The 23,327-nt window shown below is 52.3% G+C and overlaps 1 protein-coding gene across 1 annotated transcript; it reads right to left on the bottom strand.

Moving 5' to 3' along the window:
• Positions 1-7,313: 7,313 nt before the first annotated feature.
• STMN3 (stathmin 3) lies at positions 7,314-18,416 on the bottom strand. Its single transcript, XM_010213948.2, has 5 exons — positions 18,374-18,416; positions 8,954-9,049; positions 8,524-8,699; positions 7,972-8,163; positions 7,314-7,844 (listed from the first exon to the last, which is right to left on the bottom strand). Exons 1-5 carry the CDS (start codon positions 18,390-18,392, stop codon positions 7,785-7,787), a joined length of 543 nt encoding a protein of 180 aa, XP_010212250.1. The 5' UTR covers positions 18,393-18,416; the 3' UTR covers positions 7,314-7,784.
• Between the last annotated feature and the right edge of the window lie 4,911 nt (positions 18,417-23,327).

The raw sequence follows: 23,327 nt of genomic DNA, 5'->3' as shown, positions 1-23,327 counted from the left end.
CCACTGCGAGCGCGGGGGGAGACACACGGTCAGCACGGGCGAGGAGGAGGAGGAGGACAGCAACGGGGAGCAAGGCGGGCCACGATCCTAAAGGGAATTCCCTAAAGGGAATGAGCAAATCCCCAGCCGGCTCCATCTGCAGTCGGGATGCGTTGTGCAGCCTCAACAGGGATGACCTCCGGGGAAGGGGAAAGAGGGGCAGGAGCAGCAAGGAGCACGCAGGAGAGCAGCGCCATTGGGAAAGGGTCCTACGACGAGCTGCGTTCTCCTGAGGTTTTAAAACTGCGCCAAGAAACTCGGATCGAAGATGTGTTCCCAACTGCTTTCCAATCCACCTGCTTAGGAAAGACGTTGGGCTGGTGGGGGAGCTCCCTGCCCTGGTCCCGCTGCAGGCACAGAAATTACGGAGATCTCCTGCAACCGAGGGACCCCGGCACCACCATGGCCCCAGCCTGCATGAACCCATCGGAAAACCATTCCGAAGGCTGCGTTCCTAGTAAATCAGCAATAGCTTCGCTCCTGCGTGGGTCCTGGCAGCGCGGCACGCCGCGCCGGAGCGCGGGGCTGCATGAGCAGGAAATTAAAATATAACGCTAAAAACGCCCCTAGCAGCACTCGGGAGGGGGAAAAGCTGTTTGGAGGGGGGGCGGGGGGGTGCACACAGCGGTGTCCCCACTGCTGGGGACACGGGGCACTGCCGGGGGGGACGTGGGGAGCTCGCGAGGCCTGTGGAGCTGCACGGGGGGGCACAGACGAGGGGCCCTGAGGAGCACAGGCCAAGGAGGCACGGGGCAGGGGGGTGCCACAAGATTTGGGGGGGGGGGGGGGCAGTATTGGATGGGGGGGGGTTGGGGGTACTTGCAGGAAATGGTGGGTGGGGGTAGATTGGGGACTCCCGGGGCAGTTGCTCCGCGGGGGTAGTTACACCGGATGGGGGGGGGTCCCGGATTGGCGCGGGGAAGGGAAGTCTTGGGGCAGTTGCACGAAACGGGGGAGGCGGTGGATGGAGGAAACGCCGGTAGTCGCTCCGAGGGGGAAGTAGCTGCACCGGATGGGGGGGGGGTGTATCCAGGACGGGGGGTCCCGGGGGAGGGTCCGGCAGGGGGTGCGCAGCAGGCGCGCGGCCCCGTGCCCCCCTCCCCCCCGCCGCCGGCGCGCGCGCTCCCGCCGCCGGCGCCGTCCGCGGGGGGGGGGGGGGGGGGGAGAACGCGCGCGTGGGCGCGCTCCCGCTGGCAGCGCCGTGCGCGCGGGGGGAGGAGGAGGAGGAGGAGGAGGCGGGGGGGGGGGGGGAGCGGCCCGGCGCCGCCGCCGTCTCCCCGCCGCCGCCGTAACGTCCTGACGCTCCGCAGGGACCCGGCGGGCGGGCGGCGCGTGCGGAGGAGGCCCCGGCGGGCCCGGCTCCTACCTGCGGCCGCGGCGCCGCGCAGGCCCCGGCTGCGGCTGCGGCTCCGGCTGCTCGGCGGGCGGGGGGTGAGGGGCGGGCGGCGGGGAGGGCGGCGGAGCCCGGGGGGGGCTGCTGGGGGAGAGGGGGGGGTGGGGGGGGGCGCGGGGCTCTGCCGCGCGCCGCGCTGGCCCCCGCGCACGCGCACTAGCGCCGCGGGGACTTATTTGGCGGCGGCGCCGCGGCGCGAGGAGCCCGTGAAATAGGTGCCGGGGCGGCGCGCTGCGCATGCGCGCGGCGCGGCTGGCGGGAGCGGGGTCCCGGGGCGCTGCTGCCGCGCGGCTCCCGCGGCGCTGGGGTGGGGGGTGTTTATGTGTGTACCCCCCCCCCCGGTGCTGCTTGCATGCACCCCCGTTTGTGCGTGTTCCCCGACGCCCTCGGCCCATCTTGCATAGGGCGGTTTGCATCCCACGTTGTGCATGTGCAGGTCTATGCGGTTCTGCATGCGTGGAGGGGCATCCCCAGTTTCCTGGGCTCCATGCCCCTCAACAGTCCTGTTTGCATGGGGGGGTTTCACTGCACCCCCTGGTGTGTGCACCTTCCCTCGCTTTTGCGGTGCTGTGTGCATGGGGGTGGGTGGTCTGTGCACCCCAGGCTGTGTGTGACACCCCCCCCAGTCCTGCAGGCACCAAAGGGGGATCCTGCAGCACCTCAGCAGAGGCCTGGGAATGTCCCAGTGCAGTGGGGGCACCTGGCACCACCCCCCTCATCCCTATGTATCTCTTCCACGTCCCTGTGTGTCTCCCCCCATCCCCACGGGTGTCCAGGCACGGGCGGGAAGCCATTTGGAGCCCTTGGCGGGGAGCTTGTTTGCATGTCCACCCCAGGCCCTGGGCCCTTGTGTCATTCTGTGATTGGCACAGGATGTTTGGGACCATGCAGGATGTTTGGGACCGCGTGGGTGCCAGTGACCCCTTGGGGCACCAGTGCAGGGCCTGGGGTGCCCTGGGGCTCGCAGGGGTCCTCAGCGCCCCCCACCCATGCCAGGGCTCTGCCGGGCTGCTTTGCCACCACCAAAGCCTTAATAAAACTAAAGGAGATCCACACGTTCTCTGGAAACTATTTTACTCTCCTTCGCAATAGCGAATTGCAGGAGGAGGAAGAAAGCGGCGATTTGTCCCTCACTCAGACGCAGCTCCTACCTCTGAGGAGCCTCCAGAGAGTTATTGAGAGTATTTCGCCCTGTTCGTGACCCTTTCAAAGTGCGATGATTCCTGCTATAATTTGATCCAAAACTTGGTGTTGCCCCTTTGCGCATGCCTGACACTGCCTGCGGGTGGGATGCCCCAGGCACAAGGACTGTGCTGGGTATCTGCAACACAACGGAGGCCACAGTTCCGCGGTACCAGGCCTTTTCCTAAGAAAAATACCCACTTACGTGGGTATTATTAGGTCCTTTATTTATTTATTATATCCCTTATTTATTTTTTAAGCGTTCCTACAGCTGGGCCTGCAGTGCATGGGGAAGCGCTTAGGAAGCGGGAGGCAGCGCTGCGCTTCCAGTGAAGTTGTTATCATGAGACGCATGAAGGTCGCGTTGCAAAAATAGAGATCCTGTTTTTGTGGCCAGAAGAGCAGCGGGGCCGACGCAGCCGCAGAAGCGGCCCTGAACTCTCCCCATTGGTGCCCAGTCACAAATTTGGACATTTCCAGGAGCAGCTTTGGGGGCCTTGCTGCAAAAAGGATGTGGTTGTGGCCACGGGGACACTCTGGGTGCCCCCCTTCCTCCCAGCCTTGCCACGCGGCTCATGGAGGTTCTAGCTTGGATATATCCCATTTGTAATCACTGCCTCTGTGTGTTTTTGATGTTCCCCTGGAAGGAGTTTTCCTGCCCTCACCTTCCTGCCCATTGGGGATGTTTGTTTGCTTTTCCTTCCTTCAAGCTTTTAGCTGTGTTTTTCTTGGAGAATAGAGTTAAAGCATGGATCTGGCTTCCTTTCCATCAGCTGAGGATGCAAGGGATTAGACCAACAAAGGACAGAGATGCTTCACTTCTATTTTGTTAAATTTTCGCATTGATTTTTTGTTTGATGCACTTTATTATTTTCACAACACAAGCAGAATCAACCCAGTGAATTAACAGAGCAAGACAGACACCTGTGGTTTCATACCAAGTTTATTTCCTTTTTTTTTCCATTTTTTTCATAGTCACTTCTTTTGCACAACAACAACCTCGAGTTGACAAGGAAACGTGCGCGGCGGACCTGGAGGAACCAGGCAAGGCTTTGATCGCGGTGGGAAGCCCTTTCCCGACACCGGCAGGGATTGCGGCCCCGCGTCCCAGGCAGGAAAACCGGGAGGCTGGCGGAGCCGAGGCGCTTGGCTGGCGCCTCTTGGGTTGTCACCCTCCTACGCTCTGGGGACAGGGATTGGGGACCTGCAGGTGGTGGCCAGGGCCCCTCTCCTGCTTCCCTTAGAGGACAACTGGCTGTGAAGGTGGGTTAATCGGTGTCATCTCATTCCTAGCATGGATAGCAAAAATCTCTAGCGCCATGAACAGCCTTTCCTCGACTCATTCCGTGGCAACAGGAACATTTCCGTAGGGCTTTCCTGAGCGCATGCCCCGCGGAATGCCCGACCCTGCAAGCGAGCAAAGCGCCGCAGCCCTGCGGAGCTCCTGAGCGCTGCGGGCCAGGCCGAGAGCCGCAAGCGACGGGAAGCTCGCGCGGTGCCGGGGAGGACGCAGGACGCGTGCAATCCGCACGGCTGGCGTTCAAAGCCACCCCCGCAGGTTAACGGGATCTCCTCGGTGACATCCCTTTGTACGAGATCCTGTTCCCTTTGCACAAGAGGTTTCCCTGGCACTGAGTTGGCCCCTGCTATGGCTGACACACGGCTCGGCCCAGCTCGGCCCTGCTTCCCGAGGCCGGAGGAGCAGGGCGCTCCACGCCTGCCAGGTCGCTCTCCCACCATCTCCAGCGCTTTTCCTGGCCGGGCAAAGTGGCCGTGGGAACAAGGCTTCAACACAGAGCACGACTGGCCCTTGGCTGCACCAGGGAACCCGCTGCTAGGCCTTAGCTGGCACCACACAGACAGAGGGGCAAGGTCCAGGAAGAAAACCATTCCCAAGGCTCCGGAGCCACTTGGGGAAGGGTCACTCTAACTAGACACAGTCTGTCCCCACCATCTCCTCCCATGGTGCAGGCCCAACCTCAGTCTTGCCCTTTAGTTGCAGGGGACAGACCGGAGCATCCTCACGCAGTGGGGTTCATGCCAAATGATGCATCCCGGGACTGAGCATCGAGTTAAGCACCATCTTTATTACATCTCAGTCCGTCCTGCCTCTCCCCAAGCCTCGGAGCAGCCTCTCGCTGCTCCCGTTCCCGCTGCCCGCAGGACTCTGCTCCCCGCAGCTCCCTGGCTGCGGAGCGGGCGGATGGGCCGGCTCTGCCCCCGGGAGCCCCATCCCACGGGCCCAGCATCCTGCCTGCACCCGACCCGGCCTCCGAGCCCCAGTGATAGAGCGAAAATGGTCATTTCTCCTGTTTCAAGCTTCCTGCTCATGAATACAACATTTCTGATCATCATCATCATCATCATAGTACTAAAAACAGTATTTACAACAAGCCTCAGGTCAGAATTACACACCAAGCAAACACTCAGCACCACAGAGAGTAGGACAGGGTTAATATCTTGCAGATACCTTCTCAGATCCCACCAACGCGGGACACAGACATTTGACAGTTTCAACCGTTTCTTACACACAAACATTTTGTTTAAATTACTTTTTTAATTTTTTTAAACTTTTTTGAAATGTATCGTCGCTATATGGATGAGGTGATGCTGGCGGTGATTCCGCGCTCTACACAGATGCTTATCTAAGACAGCTGCTACTATAAACTGATCATTAGCTACTGTTAAGAAATTCAACCCTCAGTTTCCTTCCCTTTTCCCTCTTTGCCCCAAACATTTCCCATCCCTGGATGGCGCTGGGGCTTCCTAGCAGCCTGGAGCCCTCCGGCCCAGGCAGAGGGGGTGAGTAGCCCTTCCTTGTAGGAGCAGAGTGTTCCCCTAACATCAGACACGTCGTGGCCATCGAGGGATCTCTCCCTAATCCAAATGGGAATCCTGGGAGATTAACAACGAGGCTAGGGATTTGATTTCCAGCAGCTGCTGCTCTTTGGCATTCGTTGGGTTTCCGTGCCCGGCCGATGCTTGTCTGAGGGCAAACGCGATTCCTCGCGCAGGGGAAGCACGTGGCAGGCTGAGCACTTGGGCTTCTGGAAAGACTCGGCAAGGAGTGTTTGTAAGAAGGGGCGAGAGGCAAGTGGCCTGTTATTCCCAATGCAAAACGCTCGTCTGCTGCATCTCTGCCCGCTGCCGGGCACCTCTGTGCGAGGTTAACGCTCCCTGCAGCCATGGGCACCGCCAGCCCGCAGCCTCGGCTGCGGGCACGTCCCCAGGGAGCCCGCAAAGCCCCTGCAGCGGCTCCCGCCTGATGCACACAGGATGCCAATTACTAGTAATTAAATGTCTCGTTTCCTCGGATGCCCCTTTGGTTTATTCTGAAATGTGAGGTAGCATCCAGGGAGGGACGGCTGCTGCCAGGGCGGAAGGGAGAGGCACCCTGGGGACAAGCACCAGGAATCCGGCTGCGTCTGCACCTGCTCCGTGCTCCCAGCTGCCTTGTCCGGGAACACTGACCTAGCACAAAAACATCGCAGTTGTCTCTGCGAGCTGGACAAAGGGGAATTCTTGTTACCTTCGGCTTCAAATGAAAGCAGCATCCACCTTCTCTGCAGCATCTTGCCACAGGACCGTGCTCTTACGGGGGCCGGCTCCTCAGCACACGTCTTACGAGGCCCCGCTCGCGACAGGATGGCAGCTCCCTGCGCTTCGGATGCAACTTTTCCAAGCAGGTTTTCAAGCCAGACGCAGAGCTGGCGCTGAGGGTCAGCAGTTCCGTGGATCTTAACGAGAGGATGGCAGATCCCTTAGCGCTTGGCACGGCGGCTGCCTGGGCTTCAGCTAGCTTCACAAATCACAACATTAGAAGATTGAGAAGTTCACAGGCTTTGACAGTTGTCTATTTAGATCAGACATTACAGCTATTACTGCCACGCTTGCATATTTTCTGCTTGTCTCTACCTCCACGGAGAGAGAAACTTCTTAAAAATAGCCCCTGAAAAGTGGACAACAAACGAGCATGTGAACATCTCTTCACTCTTCATCTCCTTTCTTAGCTCTCTCTTTTCCAAAGCTGCAAGTCTGGAAGGACCCTGCAAGCAACCAGCGTGCCCTTTCTTACAACGTGCTGCCTAAGAACCAGAGCTCTGTGGTTCGTCTCATGATCTCTGGTCTCAATGTGTGTCCTGAGTCACATCCATCTTTGGAAGGAGGGAAGGATGATTATCCTGTTCGCTAAAGGCCTGGGGGCTATTTCACAATCACGCACCACTTCTATTTGAACTGTTTTCTAACTGGAGTTAAATATTGTGTTTGTGAAAGCACTGGACAGGCCTGGAGACCCAGCCTTGTCCTCCCGGGACATGCAAGAACCCAGGCTCAATAGAGGCAACAGCAGCACAAGATTCTCCCAAGCTGCTTGACCAAGCTGCCTTGGTCTTCCTTCTATTGGGGAAAGGGCAGTTCAGTCTACAGGCTTGTTCAGTCTGTGGCCAACTAGGATATCAAGTCGCGCTTGCTGTGATAGGGACTTCCTGCGAGGTGGGCATCTCTCACCAAGTTCTGGTTGCAGACCCCAAGCTATTTGCATTTGAGCAACTAAGAACATCCGAAGATAATGACTTTTGGTCACTGCCTGCCTGGGCTGGCTTCAGGTAACAACCAAGACATGGACAGGTCTGCATGCCGTAACTACCTGAGCCATCCCATCCCTCTCTTGTTCCTGTCTCCTACTACTGGGAAATAAAGAATCTATTAGTTATACCACTTCACATAAAGAAATTATCACTTGCCATTATTCTCAAACTGATACTTGGCTCAGAGCAAACACCAAGAGTAGTAAAAGCCCCGGATAAGAAATCCGTATCTCTGTGACACTGCTGGTTGAATTTATTAATAACTTAATTCTTTACATCAGTTTAAGAAATATCTTTTAAAAAAAGACAACCCCCCCAAGAAGCTGTTTGATTGACTGATTCATTGATCCTATATTTCACGTGAACTAGTTGCTATTCTGCTTAGAGGTCCCTATGATCTGTGAATCCCCACGAGTACTGAACGATTAAGGATGCGGAGATAGAAGCGTGTAGCTGGGGCACTAACACCAGGGAAGGGAAAGAATGGAGACCCAAATGTTGCATCTAGACAAACAAAATAAAATGTGTGGGTTGGTCGATTTGTTAACAGGAACCAGGTGCTGGATGTGTAGAAAAGCCCTTTATCCAGAGATCTCCTCCCGCTGTTCCTTGTTCCTGCGAACTTCAGCCGCATGCAGCTCCTGAAAAGACAGAAGAGACCAACTAGGCATGTGGATACCCCATGGGATGTAGAGGCCCCGGGTGCACCCGGGCGAGCCTGGCACCGCCAGGACAAGGGCACGAGGCCGAGGCCCGCGGCGCGCTTGCCTTCTCGCGGAGCCGCTCTCTCAAGGCGGCGAGGTGTGCTTCGCGGATCTCCCTGCTCAGCTCCATCTTGTAGTTGAGCTTCTCCTCGGCCAGCCGGCTGAAGTTGTTGTTCTCCTCCAGGGCCTTGTGCAGCACCTCCCGCTCGTGCTCCCGCTTCTCCGCCAGCTGCTTCAGCACCTGCGCTTCCTGGGTCTGCAACGCATGGGAAAACGCGTGAGGGCCCGAGGGTCTGACCAAATTCACATCTACTGCGTGAGCTGCAAAGGATCTCAGCCCATAGCACCTCACGGACACTGTGTCACAGACAACTACGTACGTCTGCAGTTTTGAGAACAGAAGATTGTGATCAGGTTCAATTTCCTGCCTAAAACAGGCTGCAAAATTCACTGAGCAACTCCCCTGTCTCACTCAATAGTTTATAGATGAATAAGAACACATGTAAGAACACTATTTCCAGTCATTTTAGATTGTGCTTGATAGAAGAATTTTAGGGCTTGGTGCAATTAGGACCAACCACACAGAACTCAGTGCTTTTATGGAATGTCTCCTTACCTTCCTCCTCTCCTCGGCAGCCTCCAGCCTCCTCTGCAGCTCCTCCAGGGACAGATCCTTCTTCTTGGGGGGAGAGGAGAGGATTGGGCTCTCAGGAGATAAATCCGAAGGGGACTTCAGGATCACTTCAAAGCTCTGGCCCGATGCCCTCTTATCCAGCTGCTTCACCTCCATATCTTTGTGAAGGGGAAAAACAAACAAACCAAAAGGAGAGTGTTCACCTGAGAGCCATAAAATAAACTGTAAAAGACGACTAGGGCCATAAAATGAGCTGTGAAAGGTGACTGAATTGAGACCATGGGTTAAAACATGGATTGCTTTTCCAGCATGGGACAGCTCAGCATGCCAGAGAGCTCCCGTGGTCAGCAAGGCTGCTAGCTGGGAGGATATGCAAACAATTCCATAGCTTCTCTATGGACACGATACATACCTCCATACTGGTAGATGGTATTAGGATGAGGCTGGGTGTGGAAACAGGAGCAGATGAGAGAGAGCAGAGACAGCTCCTTCATTTTCTCCTTGTAGGCTGAAAAAAAAGAAAAATAAGCAGGAGCAATGAGAAGAGTCTAACAGCAAAGTCAGGTCTTTTTCACGGAAAAAAAAAATAAAAAGGAAGCAAGCAGAAACAAGAAAATTTTAACACATTTTTAACTATCAGAATCTATGGAGGCTTTTCCAGGCTGCCAAAAGGTGCCAAAATAACCCCAGGGACTGTCTGAATAGAATAGACTAAACCAGAAGTAGCTGCTGCTGTAGCAAGTGCTCCTGCCATCCCTGCATCCTGCGGGGCTCTGCCCTGTGCCCGCTCCTCGAGGGACACCCAGAGCTGCTGAATCCTCCTGCATCCGCTGAGCCCGCTCTGAGCCCTGGTGCTGCTCCTCTTCCCGCCTCCACCTCCTGGCGCAGATGTCCTGGTTTCCAGCCCTTGCTCTGCTTCTGGATCCTCCACGCGTCCTTGGGCTTCTGACCTTGCTTTGTCCCTTGCTCTCCAAGCTCCTGCTCTGATCTAGAACTCTGCCAGAGACGAGTCTGCAGCCCAGCAGCCAACACCACGTTCATTTTGTAGCAAGACCCTCTGCCAGGCAGGGAAAGGGAGAGACCGCTTCCCTTGGGAGTCTGGATAAGCACCTGCAGATCAGGAATTAGGCAGGAACCAGCCTGCAGGTTTCCAAAGAGTCAATGCTGGTTAGCAAGAGTGAGAGCTTTCCAGCTAGCCCCTGCACTTTGTAATAGGAAGAAGCATTAGAGGTAGGTGAGAATTGCAAAATAATTTTCCAATGATATTACACAGCATCCTGCATCCCCTTCTGGAACACCTTCCAGATAGTCTCCTCTGACTTCCTGTAAGTATTCTTTTTTTTTTTTTTCTTTTTTTTTTTTTCAAAAGAACTAGCGGGTTTTGGAAGATATGAAGGGCATCAGAGGAACACATATTCGGTTTGTTCTATATGCCCACTTTGTCCTTGCATTATTTACCCCCCTTGGTAAACAACTTCACTGTAATTATCATCCTCCTGTTGCTAACCTACAATCCCTGCAGCTCAAATCTTTATTAAACACTTCTCAGTTTGCTTCCCATTCTGATTTTAACAGCCTGCCCAGTTCTGTCCATATTAAGTGCACACCAAGCAGGAATAGTTTACAACAGCAGTGCAAGCTGTAGAGCAGAACACCTTCCATTTTGATCTCGATCAAAAGGCCTTTGGAAACCTCTGGGAGAGCTGTCCTGTGCTGGGGATAGGGGCATGGGCTGATAATGTCTCATCCTCTGGACTGGAAGGGAGCCTGTGTCACGTAGCAGAAACCAAGGAAGCGCTGAGGTCCTTTCTTGTCCATTACGCCAGGTCCTGAGTGCCCCCGAGGCACTAAGCAGATGTGCCCCATCCCTACGCTGCCTGTTCGGGGCTCTCCGACCACTTCGACGCTTTGCTCTTCATTATTTGAACTTCACTAGATCCCTCTGCTTATTGGTTTCGTGGTTCTGGATGCCTTTCAGCTCTGTTGTAGCTCCATGGGGATCCTTCCCGTCCTGTTTTCCCTTCACCAGAGCAAACTGTCCATCTCCCCGTCAGCTCAAGCGAGGAGGAGGCGGAGGCCGCAGGGCCGGGGCCTGGCTGAGCCGCGCGCGGCCCCGGCGGCCGCAGCTGCCGCCTGGCGCCAGCCGCAATTAGCGCCGGGCAGGCCGGGGCCTGGGGAGCAGCGCGGGGGCTGCCCCGGAGCCCCCCGGGGCCGCCTGGCTCCAGCCTGCCCGATGCAGCGGGGGGAGCAGCGGCACCGGGGCCCCCCATGCGGAGCTGTCCCCTTAGTGGGACCCCCGGGACCCCTGGAGTGGAGCTGGTGCTTTAGTGAGACCCGTGGAACAGAGATGTCCCCTTAGTGGGACCCCCAGAACCCCTGGAGCAGAGCTTGCCCTTTAGCGGGACCCCTGGGACCTCCAGAGCAGAGCTAGCTCTTTAGTGGGACCCCTGGAATGGAATTGTCCCTTTAGCAGGACCCTTGGGACCTCCAGAGTGAAGCTGCCCCTTCAACGCAACCCTCAGGACCTTGGGACGCCCAGTGCACAGCTGGCCCCTTAGTAGGACACCCAGGACCCCGGCGAGGAGCTGTCCCTCAGGAAGCCTGGAATGGAGCTGTCCCTTTAGCGGGATCTCTGGAATGGAGCTGTCCCTTTAGAAGCACTCCCAGGGCCCCCAGAGAGGAGCTATTTCCTTAGAAGAACCTCCAGGACCCTGGTGTGCAGTTGTCCCTTCAGCACCGCCATCACCAGGGATGCCAGCAAGAAGGACCCCTGGCCCCCAAAAGAAATACACAGAACTGACCCCCCAGCCAGCAAACCCACTGCGACACCCAGCAGCTGCCCCCCTCGTCCCTTGTGTGCTTTGGAGCTGGAGCTCTCGGGACAGACGCCACATGGTATCTGTGCCTGCTGGACAGGGCCTGGAAGGTGCTTTGGAGGCTAAAATAACGGAAGGCGCCGGGAAAGGAGCAGCAGATCCCGCTGTGGTGCTGAGAAGGAGATGGGAGCCAAAGGGCCTGGGCACCCAAGGGTTCTCTGGTGTAGGGCTGGAGCAGCACCCAAGAGCTCCTGAGGCAAGACCACCTCCCACACTCCGCTGTGTCCCAAAAAGCATTCCCAAAACTCCCAGGAGATGAAGAGTTTGCATCATCGCAACCGCTGCATTGACTCCCTGGCTTCAGGAGGCTCTGCACTCACAGCTGTCTCTAGATAGACAGGGGCTTTGAGGAACTCCTGCGTGTTGCAGTGGGCAAAACCCTTTCACCAAGTTGGCTGGCCAGAGCATGATAGGGTAGAGCATTCCCTGACAGGAAAGATTGCAATTTCCACAAATTCCACACATTTTGAGACAGTTAAACAGAACAGAACTCTCCTAAGTGAGTAAGAATCAGTTACTAAGTTAGTAAAAATAAATTTGCTCTGTTTAGCCTAAACTAATATTCGTAGCATTTGACCAGGTTATCTGACTCCATTAGAAAGCTGTTACAGGTTTAAAGATCAGAAACTCAAAAAGTCATAAAAAATGACGAACTTGTACCCTTATGAGCAACAGTTCCCATGGGACATTACACCAGAGCACCCCTTTGGTCCGAAAGGGGCACACAGGAGCTTTGCTCGCCTACACACGGAGGAATAGGGCAACTAGTTCACTGCACACACTAATCCATGACATATTTCCTCAAGTATAAATAAATGGCATTTTATTTTGCAGACAAATACTGCAATAAGAGGATAGCCAGCAAGTTCATTCACTCTGGTATGGTCTTCACCACGAAGTCATCAAGCTTCACTGCTTTAATATTAGTATTGGGATGTAACATTGCAAATAGGTGAGTTTTGCAAATTAAGAAGTGAGTAAAGTGTTAGAGATACAAAAAACTACTTCAGAGTCTCATCCTGTGAAGTATTACAACCTTGTATTTTATTGTCTTCACAGGAGCTTGGGTTTAATAGCTATAGTGCTATCTAGAAAGAAGCAATTAATCCCTCAACATATGTGAATATGTTGAATATATGAATGCAGCACACTCTGATCCTGCTCTGTTCACGTTCCATTGTGCACCCAATACCATGCAATTAATACTAATAATCATTTTTTTTAACTTTTCTCTCTCCACTGCACATACTGCCAGGCAACACCACTCCTGTCCTGCTGCAAGGGGAGAACCTAGCAGTTTAGGGGTCTCCCCACTGAAACCAGCAGCCTGTTCTTTCTCCAGTGACTCCCATCCTGAGGTCCCTCTAGCGATATTTCGTCTATCCTGTGTTTCCTTATTCCTGCTGCTTGACATGGACCCCATAGAGCATCTATCCAGTGAGGTGTTTATCTCCTGGTTAACCCCTGGAGACACCAGGCAGCTGCTCCCGAGCGCCTGCGGTCCAGGGAATGGAGCCGGCACTGGGGCAGGGAGCGATGCGCGAGCAACGGGATCATCTTCCTGCCCGGGATGCACTCGGACTCCCCAGCAGGAACCAAGTTATTAAGTTTCCTTCTATGCCTCTTAACTAGCGAAAATTAAACCTCAGGCTGTTTGAACAGCCTGTCTTTTTGTTGGGTGTTTAATGAGGTCCAGCAAAATGGAGCTAGGCCATTAGGCACAACATGGATACAGAGAAAATCGTAACAAACCAGAGACAGAGCAAGACTAATTTATGAGTTCCCACAATTTAGATGGATGAGGCTGAATGTGCTGTATCTGGTAGCAAGGTCAAAAGAAGGTTATTACCAGAAAACTACCTGCATTGCAAAGATAATTTGGGGGAAGTAAGAATTGCTTCCATAAAAGATAATACACCATGATAAAATAAAAAGAGAATATCCCAATTACAAATGTAGCCAAAGCACGAACAAGGCAAAAAAAAAAAAAAAAAAAAAAAAGGAAAAATGAAAGAGACAAAGAATCGAGAGTCCTTCATCATACACACAAAAAATGCAATCCCTCATATACAGTAAAGGCAAGCATAATCCTCAGAAAGTCTTGAGAGTAGAATGGGCTGTAGATATTCCTGTCTGGTAAAAATGTTAGCATAATACTACACAATAGCTAGTTCTTCAGTTTAACCCTCTTTTTCCTTTTGGTCCACGAGTTGATTTAACGGGTCAGGAAGAGACCTCCCAAGCCTATAAAAATTCCTGACAGTGTCCAGGTGTGTCAGCACTAAGATTAAACCCCAGCTCTTTTCTCTACCACCACCTCCCTTTCTCACTGTGGTAGAACAAATGCAGGCCTGTGCTTCACATCCCTGGGAGATCTGCAGGATGGGCAGGAATGGGACCAACAGAATCCGATGGGATTCCTGAGGGCCGGAGCTGATGCAGCTCCATTTGTACTGAAAAGGGCAGCCCAAGCGTAGCAGCTCCCTGGTGCCTCTTTCAGATGGGCCGCCGTGGCCCTCGTGATGCCACATGCCATTTCAGCTGCTCACCGGGGGATTTATTTGATGCCCAGAGTTACTGTGAGCTCCTGTGGACTCATTCCAAATGAATGGGATGCAGGGACTACTTTTCCTTCCCTTGGACATCTACTAAACTAGCACCCAGGAAGAGTTTCAGTCACCTGGTCCCTTCCCTGCCGGTTTCATTGCAGCTCGTGTATACCACATCAGCTCTTATTATGCACAGTCAATAGATTGGCAAATTCCTTAAGCTATTACACTTGAACATGTGGGCTGCCCCCAGGAAAATAACCAGGGAAATCTGTTTTGCTGGCTCAGTGACAGGGAGAGGGTCAAGCTGCGAAGCAGAGACCTGGCAGCCTGGGATGGGTGGGTGCCTGATTGTCAGGGAATGATTCATGGAAAGAAGGAAGCATGGGCCGGGTTGTCTAGTAAAGAGGAAGAAGACAAAATGGTGGCAACCATTCCTGTGTCTCTGGGCAAATTGTCTCTGGGCAAATATAGGTCCAGACTGTCAGACTCAGTTGAGAAAAAAGAGCTGCAGAGGAGCTGGGGATGAGATAAGGCTGAAGTTAATGTGAGAGTCGAGGACAGGGGTCCAATGCCACAACGTGTCTCAGGCACAGATACGCTGTGTGAGCACAGGCTGCTCTTTGGTCTCTTTGGATTTTCCCTTTCCATTAAATGGGGATTATTGTACTCACCCATTATAAAGAGCTATTATTTGTATAAACACAGTCAGAGAATATAAGATTTTTAAGTATGACTTTGGAAGTGTGGCAGTATCCTGGGTGAATGAAAGGACTGTTCTGGAATGGGCTGAGCAGCTCCCGGCGTACTGCAGCACACGCACGTGGCAGCTGAGCACTCTGGCTCTTTCATATATCTAAATCATGGCCAAAGAACTGACTGTCAGTAAAACTTCCCTCTGGATAGAATTTCTTTTTTTCCAATCTAGGTTTATGCCTAAAAGAATAAAATAGGGAGATGGGGAGGAAAAATTTCTTAGAAGGCTTCCATGTTCTTCGTTAATTTTAGGGGAACACGGCACAGAACACCTGGCGAGCTTGAGACTCCCTCCAAGTGTTGTAATCAAGAACCGTTAGTGCAATTCCCCCTAAGGAGGTGTGAAGATGCCAACCGTGCTGCTGGCCACATGGCTGTCACACAAGTCTTACATTTATTCTTCAGAAGATCTTGTCTTCAGCCCTTCCAACTGCTACGTCACATCACTAAATCTCAGTTTTTCCTTTAGAGAAGGAAAATGCACTCATTTGCTAAAGCAATGCATTCACCAGAGATGAAACAGCATTGAAAGACTCCAGGAAAGGGCGCTGAAGGATCCTGTCCCACAGAATCTATAAGGTGCCACCAATAAAGATATGATTCATATTTTAGAAAGGACAAGCATCTCCCAAGGATTTAGTACCCTGGTTGGATATAGTGGGAGGGGGAAAATAAATGCCTAAAGTGGATTCTCTTGGCTTGTGAAGCTGAAGTTCCAATAAAAGTACCATGAATTTCTAGTAAAGGCCATATATATTCCATCAACACCTGAAGAAAGGAGAAAAAAGAAAAAATAATTTCTTGAGAACACAGAGAGATGGAGAGGCTAGACAAAATGGACTCTGACTGGCTTGTGTCCCGCATCAGTGACAATTTGGCAGTTCTGCATGGTGTCCATCACTATAGTCCAGAATGGGACAGAGGGGATAACCCACACCTACCTAGTCATTCGATTCTCACATTTCAATGAAGGAGGGCAAAATCCTGTGATCTGTCCAGGCGGATATACCGCATGATGTCCAGTTGCAAGGCCTGGAATAGCAAACCATGGTGCTTCATCCTGGCTCCTCCTCCTCAGACATATATCCAAGAAAAGCCCAGGAGCCTTTCAACTTACTGCATCATTTCGTAATCTCCAAGAACAGCCCCTGCTGCTCACCTGCCCTTTTATCCAACCCAGACACCTACGGATGATGGTAGAAGTTAGAGAGCCTGGCGGAGCTCACCTTTACCTGGTTCTTTTCCCCCTTCCCGGTATAAAAAGGGTAATATTTTGCCGGGATGCTCTCCGGGGAGGCAGCAGGGCTCTGCCTGCAGGGTCTGCCCGCACAGCATGGCCAGCACTGCAGCCGAGCCCGCACTGAGCATGTGCTGCTGCTTCCGCTGCTTCATCGGGAAAACAACCACCACGGCCAGGGGAAAAACACCCGAGGGGGCGGATAGGACATGGAGACGGCTGGGGGGAAAGGGGGAGCAGAGAGACGCTTCTTTTCATCTCGATTTGTTTGTTTAAACGAACCCAAGAAAATCTTCCCAAGGGGGATAAGCCCATGGGCACCAGCTGCAGACAATTACAGATGGCTCCTTATAACAAAGATTTGCTGTGAAAAAAAAAAAGAAAGAAAAAAAGAAAATAAAGAAACAAAGGAATAAAACCGATTTCCTCCATTTACAGGATTTGTTTGCCTTTATTCTCTTGCTTTTGCAGTCTACTTTCTATGCCTGCTATAAATGCAATAGTTAATGGAAAGCTGCTCCCTGCAAAGCGGCTGGGCGAGGCTCAGCCTGGCTCCCCTCCTCAGCAAACGCTTTCTCTCTATTCTTTTTTCCTGCTGCCACAAGGCTGCTTTCCCATGACTTTTCTACTTTCTGAAGCTGTTTCTCTGCTTGATCTGAGCCAAAAGGAAACGTGCTTTCTCTGAAGCACCATCTTCAACATGATTCTAAGTCTCCTTTGACAGTAAAACTGCTTTTTTCGAGAAGGTGAAATATGCCACAGATCTATGGTGGGCTTGGGAGGGCAAGAATGCACCAAGTGAAAAATGCACCTCGTGTGCATGGGTGTTTCATGGCTGCTCAGTCATGCCAAGTTCGATGCAACCTTGGTTAGATGGCTGCTAGGTCTGAGCTCTCCCTCCCACCCCCACTTTGCAAATTAGATCCGATTCTGCAGGAGAGGAAGGCAGATGGGTGGGACCTTCAGAGCAGAGACCAGCACACACGCCCATTGACAGAGGGATATTCACACTAATATATACAATAACTGAAGATTTTCTATCATCTAGACACATTTTTACCATGTCCCTTTGCCTTTTCCAAAGGGTATGCAAAGCCTACTCTGGATAAACTGCACCCTTAGCCACCCCCCATCTTTCTGCCGTTTTCTTGTTGCTTTTACTGATCTTTTAAAGGGAGAAAGCAATAGAAAATACACAGCAGGAAATACAGAGAAAAGCCAGTGAAAGAAGCAAGAAATATTGCCTGGGATCCCCCTGGCTGCTGCTCTGCCTGGGAAGGGGCACAAGGCAATATCACTTCTCGTTTTTGTCTTCTGTTCCCATTCAGACCTATATCCTTGCTGTCTAGGACTGAGCTTCACCCACTCAAGCCCCTCTATAAAGCGCTATAGAATTAAGAGCAGTTTTAAGAGAGAACTTTTTCTTTTCTTTTTTTTTCTTTCTATTTTTTTTTAAAGAAAAAAAAAAACACCCTCCAAACCCACCCACTGCTCATTATACCCTTCCAGGCTTTTCTTCTCCTCCAGGTTTCCCATTCCAGACATTTGAATCCTTTCTCCCCAGGAAAAAAAAGGAAAAAAAGGGAAGTGGCTGGAGTCCTGGTGAGGGCAGGTTCCCTGCTGCAGCAGAGCATCCCTCCAGCAGCCCAGCCCGGCGCTGGGAGGCAGCTCCGCGGCGGCGAGGACGACATGCAGCACTGCTATTATTCCCGTTCTTACTGCAGGAGGGAGGAAGGGCTCCCCTTGCAGCACTGGATTGCACTCAACGCCATCAGAGGACCGCTCCCCTGTAGCATCTTCTAATGAAGAAACGCAAGTTGTGCAAGATATGCGTGATGGGAAGCTCCGAGAATGCACAGAAACCATCTAGGTTTTTCTCTTTGGGTTCGGAGGCATTTTTTTTAGGGCATTGCTGCCAATTTCTTGCCAATCTCCTTTTATTTATTTATTTATTTATTCATTCCATGATCTGTTTGGGAAATAAATCATTTTCACAAAACAAAATGTAATTTCTAGTTTCTCTGCATCCAGCTACACAGTGAGCAGCTTTTTCTTAGGGGAGGGGAAAGAAAAAAAAAGCAAAGCTGCATTGTGTTACAAAAGCTGCATTATGTTACAAAAATAGCCATTAATTGACATGCAGCAGCATCTTCTTAGGGTTAAATGTAAGGTTGGGAGTATTTTAGATTAGTGTGTTTATCTTGTGTGAATTCATATTAAAATAAAAAGCCCACCTGCTATCTTGCATGAGAGGGGTGTGTGACTGGGAGAGGACGGGGAACAAAGCTGCCGTAGCAGCCCTCTCCCCACTACCGAACTCCCCCAAAATGCAAGGGAAAAAGAAAAGAACCCCCCCAAAGCTTGCAAGAACAGCAAGGAAATAAGCAGGACCGTGGTGCAGGAGCGGCGCTCACCTGAGACGGTGCTGGCCATGGCGCGGAGGCGGCGGGCGCTGCGGGAGCGGGCGGCTGCGGAGCTGCTGCAGTGCTGCGGGGAGGGCACGACTGACTCAGCGCGAGGGGGCTGCAGCCATCGGAGGCTGGGAGAGGCTGGCGGGCTGGGAGGACGGGAAGGGGAGGAAAGAGGAGGAAGGGTCACTAGTTGGGAATATTAATGAGCGCATCAGGCCTCCTTTCCTGGGTGGCTTTGACGGCAGATCCCTCCCAGCGCCGCTGCCTGCCAGGAACACGGAGGCGCGAGGGGAGGGGGAGCAGGCACACCCAGCCGGGGCTCGGGAAAAAGATGGGTTTTCCCCCTCTTCTTCCCTTTCTTCTCTGTTTTACACAGGCTAAACCGTTTTTCCCCTTGTCTCTTGAAAGCAAAAATGTGTGAATTCACTGTTTTTTTTAAAAAAAAACAGGTCGTTCCAAGGCTTGGCAAGCCACAGGTCAGGCAGCCTGAGCTCGCCAGGGAAATAAAGCCCAAACCTGAAGCTTGCGGCAGCTTTGGACAAACAGCAAAGGAAGGAGCAGCCGGAGGCCGCTCCGCATCCCGAGGCGGCTTCCGCACCTTCCCGCGCACAAAAGGGATCGCCCTGCGGCAGCGGGAGGAGAAACTGCTGCAAAAGTGGGGGAGCAAGAGCAGGACGGAGCCCTCCGGCCTCACCGGGCTCCCCTGCCTCTTCTATTTCATTTTTCCCCAGGTATCAGGAGCTCCTATTTCTCCGTTTTTCTCTTCCTTTTATATTTTCTATCATCTCTCCTGGCGTGGCTGTTGCAAGGGGCCAACCCCGTGCTTGCTTCTCAAGCACCGCACACCCACTCCAGACCAAAGACACCTTGTGGGCGCGATGTCCCCGCACCCACCGCCGGCTGCCGCTCCCCTGTCCCATCCGCCCGGCCACGGCGGCACGACCTGCACCTCCTTTTCCAGCAGACCCCGCAGCTCGGGGCGCTCGCACGGGGCTCCCGCGTGGCCTGGGGCACCTGCCACCCGCGTGTCCCCTCCTGGCACCCGTGTGTCCCCTCCTGCCACCCGCGTGTCCCCTCCTGCCACCCGCGTGTCCCCTCCTGCCAACGCAGCCCGAGTCGCTGCAATGCAGAGGGCCGGGCAGCCCCTGCGCTGCAGGGACCTGCACGAGTCGAAGCCACAGACAGCACCTACTGCACGCAATTAAAGAGGGATTTTCCTTCTTATTCCCCTTATATTTTACCTCCCATCCCTACGTGTCCTCATCTCTCAATGACATAAAAGTCTCTTTAGCACTGAAAAAAATTACTGTAGAATATCAAATCTGATTCGGAAAAATACTAACATTGTGCATAACATTTCAATTTATGTTTGGAGCAGGAGCTTTTCTAGTCCAAGGGGACAATTAATCTCTCTGTTCTGTCCAAGGCCTGTTTCCTAGGTGCAGCCTTTCTCTGCTTTCTTCTTGCGTTGAAACTCTCCTGCCAATTTTAAGCGTAATTATCATTTCAAGTTGTCCCTGATTTTCACTAGGGAGCATTTGAAGGCACTGGGTATTTTTTTTGTGACAAAGATTAGGGAAAATAGGGGAGCATTCTCCTAACGTGTCCTTTCCCTTCATCACATGTGATATCTACCCAGGCAGACTATTACAAAACAACAGATTTTTCTGAGAGAAACAGCAAAGACGCTGACTTTGTAGCATGCACTTTTTTCACTACTGCATTAGAAATATTTTCAATTGTTTTAACAGTTAAAGATCCCTATAGGTCTCATGCCAGAGGAAGGCATCTTCCAATACTTCCAATCATATTTTCAACAAATATACATTTTCAAGAAGAAAAGCAAACATGTCAGTTTACTGTAGCAAGTACATGCAGACTGCTGGGTGGGAGGACGGGAGGGATTGATCTATATATTTTGAAGAACAGAAAGAAAATTCCCAATGTGATAGAGAAACAGAGCAAACTATCTCCCCAATACTGGGTACATCCCCAAACCAGAGAGCTTGGGCAATCCTCCTTGTGCGTCATGATAGAGAATATCTAGGGCAGCTGTTCACAAAGGGAGATTTGTGTGCAAGATCTGTGGCTCTTACGGGAAGGTCACAGGCCTCTGTATTCTTATTTGTGGCTTTAAGTCTGGCATAAGTCAGGCTTGCAAGCAGCAGTATTTGGGAAAATTGAATCCAGGGACTAACGAAATAAGGTTGAAGGATGAAAAACCCCTGGTCTAAAAGAAAGAGCAGGGATCGTCATATATGACTCCAACCCAACAGCACAGCTAAGGCATTAGTGTAGCTATGAGACCTTCCAGTAACATTTCAGTCTCAAGGAGCTAAGTAGACTTTTTTTCATTAAATAATAAAAATCCTGCATAAAGCAGCAGTCAAACCCCCTGCTGTCAAATTATTAAGTCAAATTATTGAACAACACAGGAGAATGGAGATAAAGAATGTAGCTGTCAGGCAGAAAAACTACCTGAGCCCAGTTTAAGGAAACGCTGCAGAATTTAGGAATTTAGAAAGAGGAACCAGTGATAACAACATCAACAATAGCTCAAGAAAGTGTTTCCCTGAGGCAAGGGTTATTCTGAATGTTTCTTCTTTGGTGTCTATCATGTGCACCTGAGAAATGAGGCCAAATTGTACAGAGGAGCTGAATCACGAGGAGGGAGAAGAGAGGTATTAATTCAGTCACTTAAAAGTGTGAAGCAATCTATAAATTCAGGTCATCACAGGGCCTGTTCAGTTAAAACTGGCCAAGGGTGTACAAAAAAAAAAAAAAAAAGGGAAAAAAATGTAGAAGGGCAGAGCTAGAGCCCCGACCGAGGAGCCGCAGCTGGAAAAGAACAGAAAATGTGGAGCACGTGAAGCTGTTAGTTCTGATTTCCACAACAATTTGTCACGTGGCCTTCCCCGAATCACTAATCCCATCTGCTTCAGTTTCCTCATCGGACAATAGGTAATTCCTTCCAATAACAGGAGGATTGTGATTAAAATCAGTGTGACAAAGAGAAAGCAGTTTTAGTTCACGCATTTCCCAGCAGTCAAAGGGCAGCATGGCTCTGGATTTTCTGGAGTCAAGCAAATAAATAATTATGTGGTCAAACAAAAGTTTCAGATGGTTACCATAGGAACCATCTCATATCCTCAGGAGGGCAATGAATGGCAACTTCACCCTCTCATATCTAAGAGAAGAAAAACATCCTTCGCATGAATAGCAGTGGTCTCACGGTTGGTCGTTGCGGCTCTTCAGGCTCTTCTGTGCCAATCGTGGAGATTTTTGCTGTCCTCCAAACAGAAGTGATAATTGTCCTCCTTGCACCCCTGCGTGCTGCCAGCTTTCTCCCTGCAGGGTCACTCACGCATCCACTTCCCTGTGGGGGTTGAGGACTGCTTTTTTAAAGGTTTTTTCTTCCATATGTTCTTTTCTTATAGACATGTCTTTACTTTGTACTGCCCCCTTTCAAGGGAGAAATAGGTCACCCACGACCTTCACCACCTGCCAGCCCGAGGAAGCAGCGCAGACCGCCTGGAGCGCCGCGTTTCCGATGGGATGGGAGGCTCCTGGAAGCCGTTAACTGTCACTGTCACCATCCCCTCTGCCACCCTAAAAACTCTCTTTTCCCTCCCCAAACCCGTGGCCTGTAAAAACACACATTTTATCCTAGGGAGCCAAACCCCTGAATGAGAACCCAGGAACAAGAACGATGTCTGAACACACGTGTCACAACACACACAAACGCTCTGGCTGTAACAAACCTTTATGTTATTTTTTTCTGAGCTGAATGGCAAGCAGATCTTTCTCTTTACCCTTACAAGACGCTGTTCGCCCTGTTCCCGGTTTGCAGAAGCGCCGGAGCTGCCGCCGGCGGGGCTGGCACTGCAGACGTGGTCAAGTGAGGTGAGTGGTGCAGAGCAGGAGCCCTCGGAGCCGCTCGGCGGTGCTGAGTCATCCCGGCCCCTGGACAGGGCACATCTGCTGAGTCATGGGGCCTGCTACCCTCCCGGCGCTCCGTCCTCCAGGTAACACCACTTAAATTATTTTTACTGTTATTTAAGTAATGTTGACTTTATATGAGACTGATATTCTTCAATATATTAAAGATAATTTCAGGAAATAACACCAGAAAGGACAGGGAGGATTTGGCAGGTTTACAGCCAGTTTTAAACCTTTGTTATCTCTTATTTTAACTGTTATTTAAGTAATTTTAATTTTATATGATACTGATATTCTTCAATACATGAAAGATAATTTCAAGAAATAACGCCAGAAAGATCAGGGGGGATTTGACAGGTTTACAACCACTTTAAAAGCTTTATTTTCTGTTACAAACACCTCATTCCACATCCTCACAGCCCAGCAGTGCCACAAATCACTGCCTCCGCAGCCTAATCCTGCATGGCTTGCGCAAGCTATGGAGCTAACGCGCTCAGAAACACCCACCAAGCCAGGGCTTGCACTTGGTGTGGGACACGGCGGAGAATGAAGGCGATAACCCAAGGAGAGGCCACCAAAAAGCCGCAGCTCGGGGCTGTGACGAGGACACCCCTCACCGCCGCCTCTGGGCTCATTCGCTGCCAGTCTCGCGAGAGCGCGCGCGCGCCGGAAGTGACGCGCGGGAGGAGGGCGGGCGCGGGCAGTCTGAACGGCGGCGCGGGCAGGTGAGGCGGCGCTGCGCGGGTCTCCATGGCAACGGGGGGGGGAGGCTTGGGCCTGGACCCGGTTCGACCCGATCCGACCCGATGGGGCTCGGGGAGGTGGCGGCTCCGGCTACCATCGTGTGGGAGGACGGGCGGGCGCTGCGAGGGAAGCGGCCCCGTCCGGTAACGGCCTGTGAGGGCCCGGGGTTCTCCCCGCGGCGAAGGCAGGCGGAGCGGTTGCCGTTACCGGCGCCGCCCCCGTCGCGTTAATGCCCGTGTTACGCTGCCGGCACCGCGGGGGGCTGCTGCGCTAG

This window comes from Tinamus guttatus, unplaced genomic scaffold (genome assembly GCF_059628265.1).
Source record: "Tinamus guttatus ecotype Peru unplaced genomic scaffold, ASM5962826v1 Tinamus_guttatus_pri_ptg000194l, whole genome shotgun sequence".
Lineage (NCBI taxonomy): Eukaryota > Metazoa > Chordata > Aves > Tinamiformes > Tinamidae > Tinamus > Tinamus guttatus.
The sequence above is the reverse complement of the archived record's forward strand: the minus strand, read 5'-3'. Positions and strand labels throughout refer to the sequence as shown.